Source organism: Papilio polytes, unplaced genomic scaffold (assembly GCF_000836215.1).
Source record: "Papilio polytes unplaced genomic scaffold, Ppol_1.0 DF823958.1, whole genome shotgun sequence".
NCBI lineage: Eukaryota > Metazoa > Arthropoda > Insecta > Lepidoptera > Papilionidae > Papilio > Papilio polytes.
Window position 1 is genome coordinate 181,031 of NW_013525246.1, and position 16,382 is coordinate 197,412.

At 35.4% G+C, this 16,382-nt stretch overlaps 2 protein-coding genes across 3 annotated transcripts; both read left to right on the forward strand.

The window, feature by feature from the left end:
• Positions 1-3,828: 3,828 nt before the first annotated feature.
• Positions 3,829-8,453, forward strand: LOC106101719 (protein lifeguard 1-like). 2 transcript variants are annotated; one of them, XM_013281036.1, is made up of 6 exons: positions 3,829-3,914; positions 4,653-4,751; positions 5,493-5,599; positions 6,482-6,641; positions 7,384-7,513; positions 8,221-8,453. In XM_013281036.1, the coding sequence occupies exons 1-6, from the start codon at positions 3,906-3,908 to the stop codon at positions 8,448-8,450; spliced, it is 735 nt and encodes a 244-aa protein (XP_013136490.1). In that variant the 5' UTR covers positions 3,829-3,905; the 3' UTR covers positions 8,451-8,453. The 2 variants fall into 2 exon arrangements, with proteins under 2 accessions (XP_013136490.1, XP_013136492.1); XM_013281038.1 differs by having other exon boundaries at positions 3,857-3,914; positions 4,677-4,751.
• A 1,313-nt stretch (positions 8,454-9,766) lies between these two features.
• On the forward strand, positions 9,767-16,378 carry LOC106101665 (protein lifeguard 2-like; the record flags this gene model as incomplete). The annotated part of the gene is made up of 7 exons (XM_013280973.1): positions 9,767-9,840; positions 10,730-10,889; positions 13,231-13,341; positions 13,430-13,539; positions 14,504-14,663; positions 15,372-15,501; positions 16,299-16,378. Coding segments are annotated over exons 2-7 (744 nt in total), but the record flags the coding sequence as incomplete, so codon positions are not given.
• Positions 16,379-16,382: the final 4 nt, after the last annotated feature.

A 16,382-nucleotide genomic window follows, 5' to 3' on the forward strand; every position in this document is an offset into this window, starting at 1 on the left:
TCAAGGGTTGGCAGCGCATCTGCAATGGCGGATGTTTATGGGCAGCGGTCGCTTTCCATTTCGGTGGATCAGGTGACCGCTTGCTCGTTAGCCACCTTATATTATAAAAAAAACACCAACCTGTCCCACCACTGGCTGATAGATGCTCAGATAGCTTAGACGTCACTGACATAAGGGAACAGTACGATATTTCACGTATTTTACACGTTAGGTTGTTATCAGATAATTTACAATTTTGTGGGACAGACCCTTCCATTTCTTTATTTCTCCTGTGATGAAACGTACAACACACTACTTGGTGACGTAGGATGTCAGAAATCGCAGCATATTTTTCAATAATTCTTTCTTTAAGCCCTACACTTACGATACGGTTTAGGCTGTATACCGGTATCATATTTTACGCTATTAAACTTAAGGGGTAATAAAATTCAAAGAAACCTCCACGCGGGAAAGGGACAAAAACTACAAGCTGCCAACATTAAGGAAGCAAGGTATGGTAACGGTATTTTTGACATTTGCAATTGAGAATTTGACAAATGTAAATAATAAAATAAAGTTTTCGTAATTCCATACGGATGAAGCCCCACGGGAACAGCTTGCATATTACAAAAACTGTATTTGGTTGTTTACCTTGTTTATTACAATTGTTATTATCAAAATTCAAATACACAAATAAAAATGAAAGCATTTACTATTGGAATTGTTTGTAAGTAACCATTGTAGTTTTTTTCTCTCTCCCGTGTAAGTTTTTTCCAATTTATTTACTCCCTAAGTTTAATAGCGTGAAAATATATAGCCTAAAGCGTGACGAAGTGTAGGGCTTTTCAAAAAAAGGTATTATTCAAAAATATACTATGATTGCTAATATTAGTAAGTAAGCAAAGTAACAAAGTAGTGTGTTTACGCTTTATTATATAAGTCGGAAAAACAAAATTAGAAAAACATCAACCAAACTAAATATATAGTTTTTTTCTTTTTCCAGATGCAAAGTTACCAGTCAACATGCAGACTATCAAAGAGTAGCTTTTTTAATTTATAATCTATATCTCCACTATAAATATCGTGGTATTGCAGTATTTTATTTGTGGTATATACTGGGGGCATTTTAATATATTTAATAATATATTTCATAACATCACATAGCGCTAGTCAACGTAACTACTTAAAAACTAATTACAGTAGAACCTCGATAACTCAAACCTCGGTAACTTAAAAATATGTCCCCTTCCCACCAGAGCCCAAAACCTCTACAACATAGACCCTTGATAGTAAAACCAGGGCACTGCAGGGCCGGCACGCCCGGTGTCATACCACGACCACACAGAAGACAGGCGTGAAATGGAAGCAATTCCGTGTTTCGTCTGATGAGTGTGGTGTCAGAGGCCTAATTTAAGTCCCTTTCTCTTTACCACCCTTTTCTTTTAAGGAGAGGATGGTAAGCGGAAGTGGATTTGACGGTTGAGGAAATGCATAGGAAGGGGAAATATCCTCTTTATGTACGTCTCCTCCTCCGTCGTATAAGGGTAGGCAACGCATCTACAATTGCGGATGTCTATGGGCAGCGGTCGCTTCGCCATTTTGGCGGTTTCAGGTGGCCGCTTGCTCGTTTGCCACCTTGTGTTATAAAAAAAAAACCTCTATAACTTAAAATATTTTGTGTTTCCCTTGCACTTTAACTTATCGAGGTTCTACTGTACATAAATATAAGATATTAAAAATATTAATAAATGGATAATATACGACAATAATAATGTATTAGAAATCTGAATCCACCCTTAAATAACTTATATGTTAGAAATTTATACTTAGTTTTGCATATAAATAAAGTGAATATATGTCTATTTAAAAATGTAGATGATTTTTTTTTATATCTATTATAAATCTTATTGTTATGTGTTAAAGATTAAAATTTGCTCGATCTATCACTGTATGTAATTAAATCTATGAATAAATATTGCTCCCAGTAAATTTACTACATTGTTTGTATTATTTGTTGAAACGTAACACTTAAAATGATATTAAGAATCTATAATAATGTCTCCTATTGTATTTATATCTTTATATAAACAAATAAATCCTCACATCATCCATCCAAAGTTTATTCATCATCAGTATAAGTGTATTCATCACCAATACAGAGTTTATACATCATCAATCCATAGTATATTCATCGTCAATACAAAGTTTATTCATCATCAACCACTTCTTATTCATCATCAATCCATAATTTATTCATCATCAATACAAAGTCTATTCATCATCAATCCGTAGTTTATTTATCATCAATCCAAAGTTTATTCATACGTGTAAATATTCTTTTGGAGACCTTTTAGAGGCTCTCCTGCTAATGTCAAAAACGTATCACCATTGTATGGTGGCTGTCTTATCAAGTTTTCTTTGCTTGTTAATTTTATGCCTTTGTTTTGTATTTTGTCGCAACTAACTTCAGAACAACTCACCGCGCCAGATATGTTTGTCGGACTATAGCTTGCTTAATCTTTGCAAAAAAAACAAATGTCAGTGTACAATGATGCCATGTTTGTCTATGCCTTTAACATTCCAAAGCAAAAAGCGTATCACATTTAAAAAATAAAATTTTCAGATTTCTAAATTGCTTTGTGTGTAATGTTTAACTTAGAATATTAATATAAGGATGTATGAATTAATAATTTGTCCCCCGGGGCATCGATAATGTTATTTTTCTTGAATAAATTCTGTGATAGATGGACATTTGAATGTTGTTTCATTTTATAACCTATAATTTAAGAATAATATAACCTAAAATGAGTCTTAGAACTTTTGACTTGACATAACTAAATAACGTATTGCAAAAAGCTTCGGGTTAACGGATGATAAAGTACTCGTGTATCAAATAAACCACTTCGAGTTTTTACTTTCGTTGTAGTTTTAGATATATGGTGATTTTTATAGAATTAGGTACATTTTCAAAAAATTAATCTATCGAGAAAAGTTTGTTCAATCTTGATTCTGTTCTACGAGACTTTAGTTAAAGGACTGAAGTTACACATACTAAAATATCACGAATCAAATCTTTGTAGAAATCCTGTTCTATGCTTCCAAGGATGCGCTATTTGCGAAAACAGCGCCTTAATGTTGGAATGTGTTTTATTTACAAATAGAATATCTTTGCATCTTCAAAGGCCGCTACATACTTCTAAATGAGCAGATTTACTGGCAACTAACTTCGTAACTCTAACTGAACAGTTAAACTGACAAAATTCTGCTTACACACAATTTTGACTGAACAAATCGACCCTTTAGTTGGGACTGACCGTAATTTGCAGTCTTTCAAGTGCCACTGCAGTTGATACCCTCAATAGTGCCCACTAATCTCTACAAAGACGCATAGCCTTAGATAGGGGGTGGCATTGTGGGTATTGCCCTGACAAGAAAAACAAAGTTAAATGCCCTACCGTTAATTCGACTGTAGTTATTGCTTTGCAAGCAACGCAATACAGCGACATAACCGTATTGTGTCAACAAACGATTTCTCCCGAGCACCGTTTAGTCTGCAAATCGTCAAGGTAATCGTACAGTTGGTGTAGTAAATAAATTGGATTTAAGATTTGTATTTTCCTATATATTGAAATAACTCAAAAACTACTGGGACGATTTAAAAAATTCTTTCACCATTAAAAACCTACGTTATTAGTGAGTAACGTAGACTATAATTTTTAGTATTTTTTAATTTCTAGCAGTCGAAGTCGCCAATAACAGTTACTAATATATTCTCAATCGATATCTATCTAAAATGATTACCTTAGTCATAAGGTCGCGTCATACTGTTAAAAACTACGTATTTATCGAAACCATTATTGGACTTCGCTTACGTTATCAGTTTACTAGTGAATTCGTATCAGTGATAACGTGGTATTGAGTAAAATATGTCTCAGGTAAGTTGAAATTTATTTCTAATAAAAAATGACATTTACAAAGGTTTAATGCTTACAAATGATTTATACACATTTTCGCTAACCAGTATCCTAATTAAAGTTTCATATTTTTTAATCTGTTTTAGTAAATCTTTCGACAGTTCTATGACTCAACCATAATTAATAATTGATATTGTATTGTTTTACGGCTAATGTACTTAAAATATTTTGTGATAACTAGTGAAAAATGTTGTTTTATTTCTTTTTATAATCTCTAAAAAAACACTTGATATCTACATTTGCAAATTCTACCTGCCCTTGTGCTTATAGAAGGTCGGCACAATATTACTTTGAATACATCTCCATCAACCTTCATGTCTGAATTCACTCCCTTACCCATATCCCCTTATTACCAACTTTATGGACTATAGGTCAATAGTTGTTGTTTTGACTAATTACATTAAACATTTGAATACAGACAAGAAAAAAACCCGGATGTTAAGAATATGCTGTTTTGATCTTCCGGTCGTAGGTACAAAACCCTACATCCTATTATTGTCGTGAATCATATCCTAGCACGAGCTCAAAACCTATTTAACAGACAACAATAAACATTGTTTACTAATCTAGTAATTTCTTTACAAAAAATATAGCCAGCGTTGTTTAATAACAAAATATGCTTCAATATGAACAAAATAACAACGATTTAGACAAACTACGCCAGAGACCACAATTAGACGTTGATATTTCTTATTTTAGCCTACGGGGTATGTTCCTCCACAGAGCTTCGGAGAAGATGGCCACGTGCAGGGGTTCGACTTCACAGAACAGAGCATACGAAGAGGTTTTATACGAAAGGTACTTTCTAACTATAATGATATATTGAACAGTAAACTGCACATATCTGTGAAGAAATTCAAAGTGTGTCAACTCGCACTGGACCACCTTCGTTGACTATGGCTTTATTGCCCTAAATTACAATCATAGTTTCCTATTACCTATTACATTATGAAAATATTATAATTACATACATTTTCAACCGTCTGATTGCCCCCGAAGTCCGAAGAACGTAACAATTTTAATATTGTCGCAGTGAATACACACAATTACTTGGCCGGTGACCAAGGTGAAAAGGAAAGGCAATAGCCCCCCTCTGGATAAAGGAAAAAATTGTAAAATTAGAGAGACCTATTATGTGTGCCGTTAATGATCGGCCTGCCCTTCCTTAACCGTCAACCTTGCCCTACATAATCGCCGGTACTGATAACAATGCATAGGAGTCTACAGACGATGACATAGAGGAGGAGGAGTTTTTTTTAACAGGTAACTGCTGCCTGGGCAAAGGTACACCCAAAGCATCCAATCGCTACGGAAGTCTGCTGCCTAGGCCTTGTGATAACTATTGTGAATTTGTTTAATAATTTTTATCCGACTGTGTTGTAAAATTCCACGTGTGTAAAAAAAACAATAAAAAAAAACCTTCTCCCCTCCAGATAAACGTCGTAATGCATTGTTATCAGTACTGGCGTTTGGGTAGGGCAAGGTGAGGCAACTGTCAAAGGTGCTGGTAATGCTAAAATCGGCTCTGATTTATTTCAGGTGTACTCTATCCTTATGTGCCAGTTGTTGATTACGATGGGCTTCATAGCGTTATTCCTCTTCCACGAACCTACAAAGCGCTGGGTATCGCAACACAATTATTTATTGTAAGTTTTTTTTAAAAACAAGTTGACTTATTATTTTAGGAAATGTTACAAATGCATGAACGAACGTTTGGAGGTAACTCGGAACGGCTAAATGGATCTAAATGATTGGCACAGAAACATAATGCTGTGTGGAATAGCGTATAAGATACTTGCTAATTTCTTTTTCACAAAGATTTTCACGACATCGCGAGCAAAAGTTACTTTTAGGACATTCTTTATAGCAAACAAATAATCGATCACCTAATTTCTTTTTTTTGAATGGGCGGCCCCATGCCGCTCTCTTGTACCCCTGACATGTATGATCAGGTATTTTCGGTACGTTTATAACGAACCGAACCCAGAACCTAGTACCAGCCGTGTTATATGCGAGAGGGGGGACCGCCCACGACAGTGGAAATGGCGCGTTTTTTTCGTATGTATGGGCTTGTATTTAAAATGTGCCGTTAACTGTAGTTTACGCTTCAATTGCTTCAACTTTGTACCACCGATGCATACATTTATATTATACTAGCTGTTCCCGTGCTGCTTCATCCGCATGAAATTGTGAAAACTTTATTTTATTGTTTGCATTTGTCAAATTATCAATAGCAAATGTCAATATTACATGACATGACTAACCTTGACAGTCTTCCTTCCTTGATGTTGGTAGCAACTTATGGTCTCTTTCACATTAGGATTTTTATCCGAAATGTTTACCCCCTAAGTTTATTAACGTGAAAATATATAGCCTAAAGCGTGACGTAAGTGTAGGGCTTTTTATTAAACGAAGAATTATTCAAAAATATGCTGTAATTGCTGACATCTTAGGCAACAAAGAAGTGTGTGTTTACGCTTCATTATAATAGTATAGAAGTATGTATTTAAATTAATGTGTTGTTACAGATGGGTCGCCATAGCGGTTGTGTTCGTGTGTATAATAGTCATGTCGTGCTGTCCGGACGTGAGGCGGACTGCGCCCACAAACTTCATCTTCTTGTTTGTGTTCACGTTGGCGCAGAGCTTCATGCTGGGCGTCGTCACCAGCATTTACAGCGTCTCTGAAGTTAGTAAATTAGTTTTTGTTAAATATCAAACCATGAGTAAATCTCGTAATAAATGTATACAGTAATATTTGTATTACCGCTGTATACGTTACACCTCAAACACGAATTATAAATGATTATTTAGGTAATCCTGGTTTTCCGAAGTAAAAACATGAATACAAGAGTTAAATTGTAAATTTTGAACCGTGAATTAAATCCATTGTAATGGGTGATGCAAGAAAAACACACTACACAGAAGACAGGGGTCAAATGAAAGTGGTTTCGCGATTCATCTGACTAGTCGATGTGCTGGAGACCAATTCTAATCTTAGCATCCAAATCCTTATAAGACAGGATTTAACAGGGAAGTGGATGTATCATCATCATCATCATCACTAGCTCACTATACGTCCCCACCGAGGGGCTCGGAGCCTACCCTAATATGGGGTGACTAGGCCATAGTCAACCACGCTGGCCAAGTGCGGGTTGGTTCACTTCACACATATCTTTGAATTTCTTCGCCGATATGTGCAGGTTGCATCACGATGTTTTCCTTCACCGTAAGAACGTCGGGTAAATTATGTACATATGAAAAATCGAAAATCACATTGGTACATGGCGGGATTCTAACCCAAGACCTGTAGATTACAAGTCAAGTGTTCAAAAAGTGGATGTAGAGGAAGAGATAATATCCTTTTTCTGTATGTCCCCTCTTTTGTGTATTAAGGAGCAGGGTACTGTGTCACCGTTTACAATTTCCAGGTGATGATGGCAGTCGGTATCACCGCGGGCGTTTGTTTGGCGCTCACATTATTCGCCTTCCAGACAAAGTGGGACTTCACTATGATGGGTGGTGCTCTGGTCGCAGCTTCTATGGTGCTGCTTCTCTTCGGTATGACATTATTATTCTTCCTACCTAGTCGGCGCAGTATGTACAGTCGCGGACAACCGCGGTGTTCAACTTAAAAAAATATTGCCTTGTTCATAGCAACGAGACAAACTCCGCCTCTGACAAATAACCACAACTATAACAGTGAGTGGTATCCCTAACTTATTACCCCTGACTTTATTCGTGCACACACATTTACAAGTTGCATTGTTATGATTGTTTAAAATGTTCTAAAGATTGTAGCGTTAGAGATGGTACACCGCTAGTTTCCCTGATTGTACTAATACATCTCTATCAGCCGTCAAATCTTACTTTCCTAATGCATATCGTTCACACAATCTATGCATAATTTCTTCATTCTTCGTCTACTTTACGTTACAGCACTGAAATAAATGTTTATTTAGATTATTATCTACAATTGAAGTGGATTGTAAGAAATTAGACCTTTCGAAGCACTGAGTCTTCCGTTTCCCGGTTTTTAACAAATATTTCTGGGTCGGTTCTCAGTTAGAGCGGGCACACACCTTTGATTAAACATTCGCACAACTGTGGTGCGATTGTCGATTGTTTCGCAGCTAATCCAACCTTTAAATTACACAACTAAAAATCGAATAGTATGCGCCATATTAACTCATAGTAATCAAAGCGTGACTAAACAGTTGTGCGATAGTTTCAGGTGTGCGCTCTTAGTATTTCTTCTTAATTTTCAGGACTGATTGCAATCTTCCTGCCGAGAAACAACATACTGACGCTGGTTTACGCATCCGCGGGGGCACTGCTGTTCTCACTCTATCTTGTCTATGACACGCAACTTATGATGGGAGGGAAACATAAATACAGCCTATCCCCTGAGGAATATATCTTCGCAGCTCTTAACCTTTATTTGGACATTGTTAATATATTCCTATTCATTCTGACAATTATAGGATCGTCTAAATAATTATATGTTTAGTTTCAATCTAAAACAAAAAGACGAGCTGTCGCCCGCAAACTTTGTTAGCGCAAATTTGGACCACCCTTTACGCCATTTTGACAGCGCGGAATTTAAAAAATTTAGCCTATACTCGTAATATGCCCGTCTATGTCAGCAACCTTTCAGTGAAAGTCTCGTCGAATTCAGCTCAGCCGTTTTGGTGATTAACCGAAAATAACGCGGCTTGAGGACAGACAGACGCAGACATTTTTTTTTTAATTCGGTTTTACAAACAGACACTCCAATTTTATTATTTGTATAGATATAGATACTGTCAAGTCAAATACGAATTTAAAAACTTTATTTCTTCTTATGTGTTTGCCTTTTAGCGAACTTTGTTCCATCAAACACCCATCCATCCAATGCCAAAGTTTGCATTTATAACGTTAATAAGATCAGTGAGATTATAATATTAAATTAAAAGACATTTCTACAAACTTTTTGTTTTATATTGGGATTACTAGTACTACACATTTTTTCACTGCTCGTTAGTCAAATCAAGCACTTTTTGTTTTATATCAAGCCTCTCTTTCTCTCCTCCATATAATAGAGCGAGAGAGATATATAATAAGCTATTTAATTATACGATGTACTGACAATGTTATGTATTCATAGTTTGTTCATATTTAATTAAACCTGTGATAAAGTCTTAAATGTATTTATTTATATTTACTTGGTCTCACGTATGGTTAGCAACAATACTAATAAATACTTCCATCATTATTAGAGCAGGCGAACACCTTTGACTAAACTATCGCACGTCCATAACCTCAAAGCAATCAAAAAGAGACTAAACAGTAGTGTTATAGTTTAAAGGCTCCGGCTCTTAAGAATATTACGTTTAAAATATTGATATAATGATTCGTGCACAAAACACAGTAGACGTGAGAACGATTTTTTTTAATAGTGAAAAAGCCGAATTAGAATCTCAAGCGCCATAACTTTTTTTTCCATTTCTAAAATTTATTGTATCTAAAAAGTTTGAATGCATTTTTAACATCATCAGCCTTTATGCCTAATGTTGGAGATTCAACAACATATAAGTGAAAATATTCTAAAGAAAGTGATTATTTACATGATCTATTGACCAAAGTGAACCGATTATCGCTTGTTAGTAATTAATTCTTGGTATATACACGAATGATAGATACCGAGGTAATCAGAGACGAATTCAAGTAGACATTTAGCTGTAAATTCAAATCATAAAATCGTTACCAGGAGATTTACAACGCAAGCGCTAGCCTAGCTAAATATAGAATAGCCACCCGAAGCAAAGTGCGTCGATCGATACTGCAGCTGGTAGGTGATAGGTTACGGTTCTTCCCAGAACTTATCATAAATAGTTGCCAGGCAAAAGGTAAGCGAATGATTTTTTACATAAAATGTATTCTCGTATATTAAAAAATCGGCTATAAAACGAAATTTGTATAAATCATTATTGGTGCATGCGCGACCTTTAAGAATCCTTGTATTGACAGATTTCGCCCACATAATTTTGATGTGTGATAGAGATAGATATATCGGATGCCGCCGTTCTGTCGCCGGCACAGCTTGTTGCTTCGTCGCTCGTTCATTCACTCTCGGCCAGCTCGCCGGCCGATTTTGCCAAGTTTAGCAATTTGTAGCCGGTTTCGAATATTGTTTATAACAAAGTGCTATTTATTTGTTTAATTTGTGCTTAAGCTTAAAAGCTTGGAAATCATTAAAGTGCAACTGGAATATAAATACGTAAGTAAGCGAATTTGCAACATACGCATTTCTTTTTTTAGTCCCAGCTTTCGTTCATAAGTTTTCACCATATTGAACTGTGATACTTTAAAATATAGATTACTATTTGTTTATTTTAACACTATCTATTATTCATTATGATTTATTTAATTACTAATGTTTTTCGAAATCTGTTCGCAAATTTTTATTATTATATTTTAATTAATCGAACTCGACATTTCCTGTGATGTCTAGCTTAAAATAATGTGAAAGCATAATGTAAGCAGAGTTTGATAAAAAAACAAAAGTTTTTGCAAATACTCGTAGCTCAGCGCGCCCTGAGATCATTGTACGCATTTCATTATATTATTTAGAATGCATTTATGCAGTGTTTTAACATTTTTTTATACAATGTTTTCAATTAACTTGATAACCGATAGCAGACAATTGTTTACATACTTAAATATTACACGAAATCTTCAAAATGATATAAATGTACACCAGAACAAAAACATTCAATACGATTTCTTGTTTTTTAGGTGAAAAATGGCGACCGCTGGTCCATATACGATACATGTTGAAAACAAAAACGAACCACCGCCACCATACGGCATGGTTGGATCTTACATGCCTTCGAATGATGCAGAATTTAAACAGGACCTAAAACCTGACGCTGCTCCACAAACAGCAAATAATACGGTAAGATTTTCTAAATACAAAAACAACGGTAACATAAATGACGTCAAAATTCTGCCTGATTGTATACTAATATTATGATTTGTATTTCTTGAGATAAATGAAAAACTACTGGGTCTATTTCAAAAATTCTTTCACTATTAAAAAGCTACGATATCTGACAGTAACACAGGCTATATTTTTTGTTGTTTTTGTAATTCAATGCAATGCATAATTAAACAAATAGTGACTAATATTATGAGAAACGGAAAACCACGACACCCGTTATCAGTTGGAAACTATAGTGTTATAGTCCAATAGTTGTATAAACACTAATTGTAGTTACAGGATACCTAACATATTTATTGTAATACTTTAGCCCGCGACTACGTCCGCGTGGAATTTGAAAACAAAAGTCAGTAGCCTATGTGTTCTTCCAGACTATCCTCTACATCTATGCCAAATTTCAACGAGATCCGTTCAGCTGTTTAGGCTACAAACTAACAAACATCCATCTAAACTTTCGCATTTATAATATTACTAATATTAGCGATACGCTCGCAAAATACGTGAACTGATTGACGTCAATAATGAGATAAAAGTTATCTCAAAATTTTTAGTTGCACCAAATTGCACATGTTTTTAAAATTTCATCACAGTCGTAATGATTACTCAGAATTCTCCGACTCACCTTCCAATAACAGAAAATAGTAAAGTTATTTATTTCTTAATTATAATCAATACTAATATAAAAAGGAAAGATTTGTATTTTTGTATTTATTGAAATAACTCAAAAACTACAGGGTCGATTTAAAAAAAAATTCCACCTTTAGAAAGGTAATTTATCTGTGAGTAATATCGACCATATTTTTTAATTTCACGCAGGCGAAGTCACGAGGAACAGCTAGTTAATTTACACAAAGTATTAACTATGAATACCCCTTCGGGCGTGTAATATGAGTACAGAGAAACAAACTTTTGTGAATAATAATACAATGCAATTAAAACAAAAAACATCTATAGCTAGAAAGAAAAGTTTGATTTAAATTATTGCTTTCTGGTGAAGAGTTAACGTTATATGTTGACTGTTATTAACTTGCTGTTGCACGCGACTTCGTCCACGATAAATTAGAAATAGTAAAAAATATAGCCTGTGTTAATCAGAATTTGTGTTAAAGTAGCTCTTTAATGGTAAAAGATTTTTTTAAACGGCCCAGTGGTTTTATCCATCCATCATCCATCCATCTATACTTTCGCATTTATAATATTAGTCGGATAATATACATATTATTTACTATTGGCTACTAAGATAAAGTAACATGTGCAAAATATTTGCTCGCGTCAATTACCGTTCCGAACCGGTTGTTCTCAAGAATCTTGTTTCGTTTTCCTCGTTCACGGTGTGTGGGGAACTTCGCTGAGTGTATGGGTTTTATGGCAAATGGGGCCCATTAGAAACTTTAAAATTATGATAATTTTATCACAGTATTTGTTAGAAATATTTGGTAGCTTCTATCATAAATGCGCAGGTTTCAGATGTTAAGCGTTGAATTAATTCATTTAAAAGCTTTAGCCCGCGACTCCGTCCGCTTGGAATTAAATAAAAACAAACTATTCTCTAGATTTATGCCAAATTTCGTCCAGATCCGTTCAGCAGTTTCGGTTACAAACTAACATACATCCACGAAAACTTTTGCATTTATAATATTTAAAGATTTACACACCGGAGACCAAACCTATAGGTCGCCTACAAGCCCAATGTTTAATCATCACGTCACAGACGCTGTCCAATCTTACTAATATTATAAATGCGAAAGTTTAGATGTATGGATGTTTGTTAGAGTTTGTCGCCTAAACGGCAGAACGAATTTCGATGACATTTCGTACAGATGTAGAGGATAGTCTGAAAGAACACAAAGGTTACTTACTTTTGTTTTTTTTTTACATTCCACGCGGATTGAGTCGCGGGCGAAAACAAGTTCTTTAATATTTCACAAACGCTAGTCTTCAAAAACTGCACATTACGCCGATACTCGTAAATTATGATGTTTCTGACGAAATGTTTTTTGTAAACAATACAAATATCACAACTTTAACTAAAATAACTTAAAAGTTAAATCACAATATTTAGTGGTTGCCTTAGAGCGCGCACACCTTTGACAAAACTATCGCACAACTCTTTAGTCTCGCTTTGATTCCTATGAACTTATATGGAGGTGCACTACTCGATTTTTAATCGTGCAACTAAACAGTTGAAGGCTGCGATTCAATCGACAATCGGACAACAGATATGCGATTGTTTTATCCCTGTGCCCACTCTCATACACACGATACTCCTCACATAACAGATATTATTATATTGCAGAGCACCATAATATCATTGCCCGAGATTATTGAAAATCCGAGCGACCAAGAAGCATTGGTCGCAACCTTGATCTTCACCATTAAATCTTTACGACAAGCTTTCATTAAAAAGGTAACAAATCAATATCTTAAAAAAGTTAGTAAAAAAACAATCTATTATTACTTCTGGATATGCTTTTATAACCTGTTTGTATTTCCAGGTGTTCTGCATCGTGTTAATGCAGCTTGTGATAACCGCTCTTGTTACGTATGGTTTAATGCAATGGAATCAATACTTACTATTTGCTGAGCAAAATACTATATTCTTCTTGTGAGTATATTAAAATAATTTTGTAGAGGTAGTCGTAGAAAGAGATGGATGGATTGCGTGCAAGGTGACGATCAAAAAGGGTGTGATGACAGATGACGTATGAGAGGACCAAAACCTGATGCGCCGACCCTACGGGAATACGATAAGGAGGATGGTGATGATGTATTTGCAATTACAGATATGAGAGACCATCTCACTTTCGTCAGCGATTCCGTCTACATAAAATTAAAAAAGACAAAAGTATCCTATGTATTCATCCAGACTATTCACATCTATGCCAAATTTCATCAAGATACTTTCAGCAGTTTAGGCTACAAACTAACAAACATGAATCTAAACATTAGTATTTATGATTTAGTAGGATTTACTATTACAATTTGATCTATACGATCAAAGAAATGCCTTGTCTATATTCTATGCATATAATTGTCATCATCACCATCTTCCTTATATGTACCCACCAAGGGAGCCTACCGTGAATTAGGGTGACTAGGCCTTAGTCAACCACGCTGACCCACTGCGGGTTAACTTCACACATATCTTTGAATTTCTTCGTCGATATGTGCAGGCATCACGATGGTTTCCTTCATCATAAGATTGTCGGGTAAATTATGTATATATAAAATTCGAAAATCACATTAGTACAACGGGATTCGAGCCCAAGACTTGTAGATTACAGGTCAAGTGCTTACACCACTGAGCCACCGACGCACTGTCATATCTAAATTAACCGCGATAATAGTCAGCGTTAGTTAAGGCGCTGGTGGACAGTAAGGGCCGACGAAATCTGCGAATCAGTCTTTGGTTCGAATCCAGCCATATACCAGGGTTTCCAATACGTACATAGTTTACCCGATGTTACGGGCCATTAAGGTTGACCCCTAGTCACCCCTAACTTAGGGTAGGCTCTGTGATGTAGAATATTAAGTTATACAATGTAAGTGACATGATGATACGTCCACAGGGCCGTATCTGTTAGCTGCTACTTCCTCACGTTCATAGCATTGTTATGCTTTACGGACGCTAGACGCAAAGTGCCCTACAACTACATATTCCTTTTGCTGTTTACCTTGTCTTTCACGATGATTTTACCGTTGGCACTACAACGATTTTCATACGAACAGGTATGTGTGTAAAATATTTATATTCCCACGTTAAAATTATTCTAAACAACGAAATGTATAAAATGAGAGTTAATTTTTTTAATACGATAATGTATTTGAAACGTTAGTCTTCAAAAAGAATGTTCTCAATTTGGTTTTTATGTTATCTTATAAATCAGCTCCTACTGTACTTTTATTGGTATTTTTATTCGAAAAGCAGTTTGTCTTAGGGCCTGTCCACTGGCCGATAGAGGCTCAAATAGCATAAAAATGACGTCACTGTCAGATAAGAGATCACAATCCGATATTTCCATCACATTTACACGTCGGATTATTATCAGACAATTTACAATTTAGTGACAGGCCCTTAGTATTTTTTTAATTAAAAGAACTAGCTTTACGACTCCGTCAAAAAACAAAATTAAATTATGTTCTTTCTATCCTCTACATCTATGCATTTCGAGATCCGTTCAGCAGTTTAGTTAACATCCATCTAAACTTTCGCATTTATAGAACGCCTAGCTTTCGCCCGCGGCTCCGTCTGCGCGGAATTTAAAAAAAGTGAGAAGCTTATGTGTTCTTCCAGATTATCCCCTACTTCTATACCAAATTCATCGAAATCCGTTCAGGTGTTTATACTACAAAGTCTAACAAACATCCATACATCTATCTAAACTTTCGCATTTATAATATTAGTAAGATTTAATAAAAAAACAAATTTGTTTACAGATATTGTTTGCTGCGGGTGCGACATTCATAATAGTGTTGTCTCTAACACTGTTCGCCTTCCAGACTAAGATAGACTTCACATTGTTATCGGGCTCCTGCCTCTGCCTGGTGCTGCCTCTGATCCTACTCGGTATGGAAACATGTCTTACTCTGAGTTCGCATTGCCGAAACATGCACATACACTTCAATATCTATACTTATATAATAAAGCGTAAACACACACTATTTATGTAAGACTAGCTTTCCGTTCGCTTGTTATTAAAAAAAAAAACAAAATTGAATACGTGTTCTTCCAGACTATCTTCTACAAAATTGCTTATTTTCATCGAAATCCGTTCAGCAGTTTAGGCTACAAATCAACAAACAACAAATGGATGTTTGTTAAAGTTTGTAGCCTAAACGGCTGAATAAATTTCTATGAAACTTGGTATAGATGTAGAGAATAATCTGGAAGAACACATAGGCTGCTATTATTTTTTTTTTAATTCTCGGTCAGAGTCGCGGATGAAAGCTATTTATAATATTGGTATCCTAGCGGTTGCCCGCGACTTCGTCCACGTGGTATTAGAAAACATACGAACTATATAAATAACGAAAAGCTACGTATCCCTCGGGAACCGGACACCTCGGGGATGAAGCTTATCCCATGTGTACTCCAGACTTTGTTTTATATCTGTGCCAAATTTCAATAAGATATGTTGAACCGTTGTAGAATGATCGATTAAACATTAAAAAACTAAATGAATGAATCCAACGGGAACCGTAACTATTCCCGGGATAAAAAATATCCTATGTATTCTTCCAGACTGTGCTCTAAACCTGTGCCAAATTTTATGGAGATCCGTTCAGCAGTTTAGGCTACAAACGCTAACAAACATCCATCCATCGTAACTTTCGCATTATAATATTTATATGATATTTTTTCAGGTATCGCTGTACTTACTACCAATTACGACAAAATGAACCTACTGTACACAACGATCGCTATTATAATCATATCCCTGTATATTG

What these genes read in the sequence shown, in the direction of transcription:
- LOC106101719 (XM_013281036.1), top strand. An exon ending in TCGCAACACAATTATTTATT is followed by an intron (nt 5,600 to 6,481) that starts GTAAGTTTTTTT and finishes GTGTTGTTACAG; the next exon opens with ATGGGTCGCCATAGCGGTTG. An exon ending in GCATTTACAGCGTCTCTGAA is followed by an intron (nt 6,642 to 7,383) that starts GTTAGTAAATTA and finishes TACAATTTCCAG; the next exon opens with GTGATGATGGCAGTCGGTAT.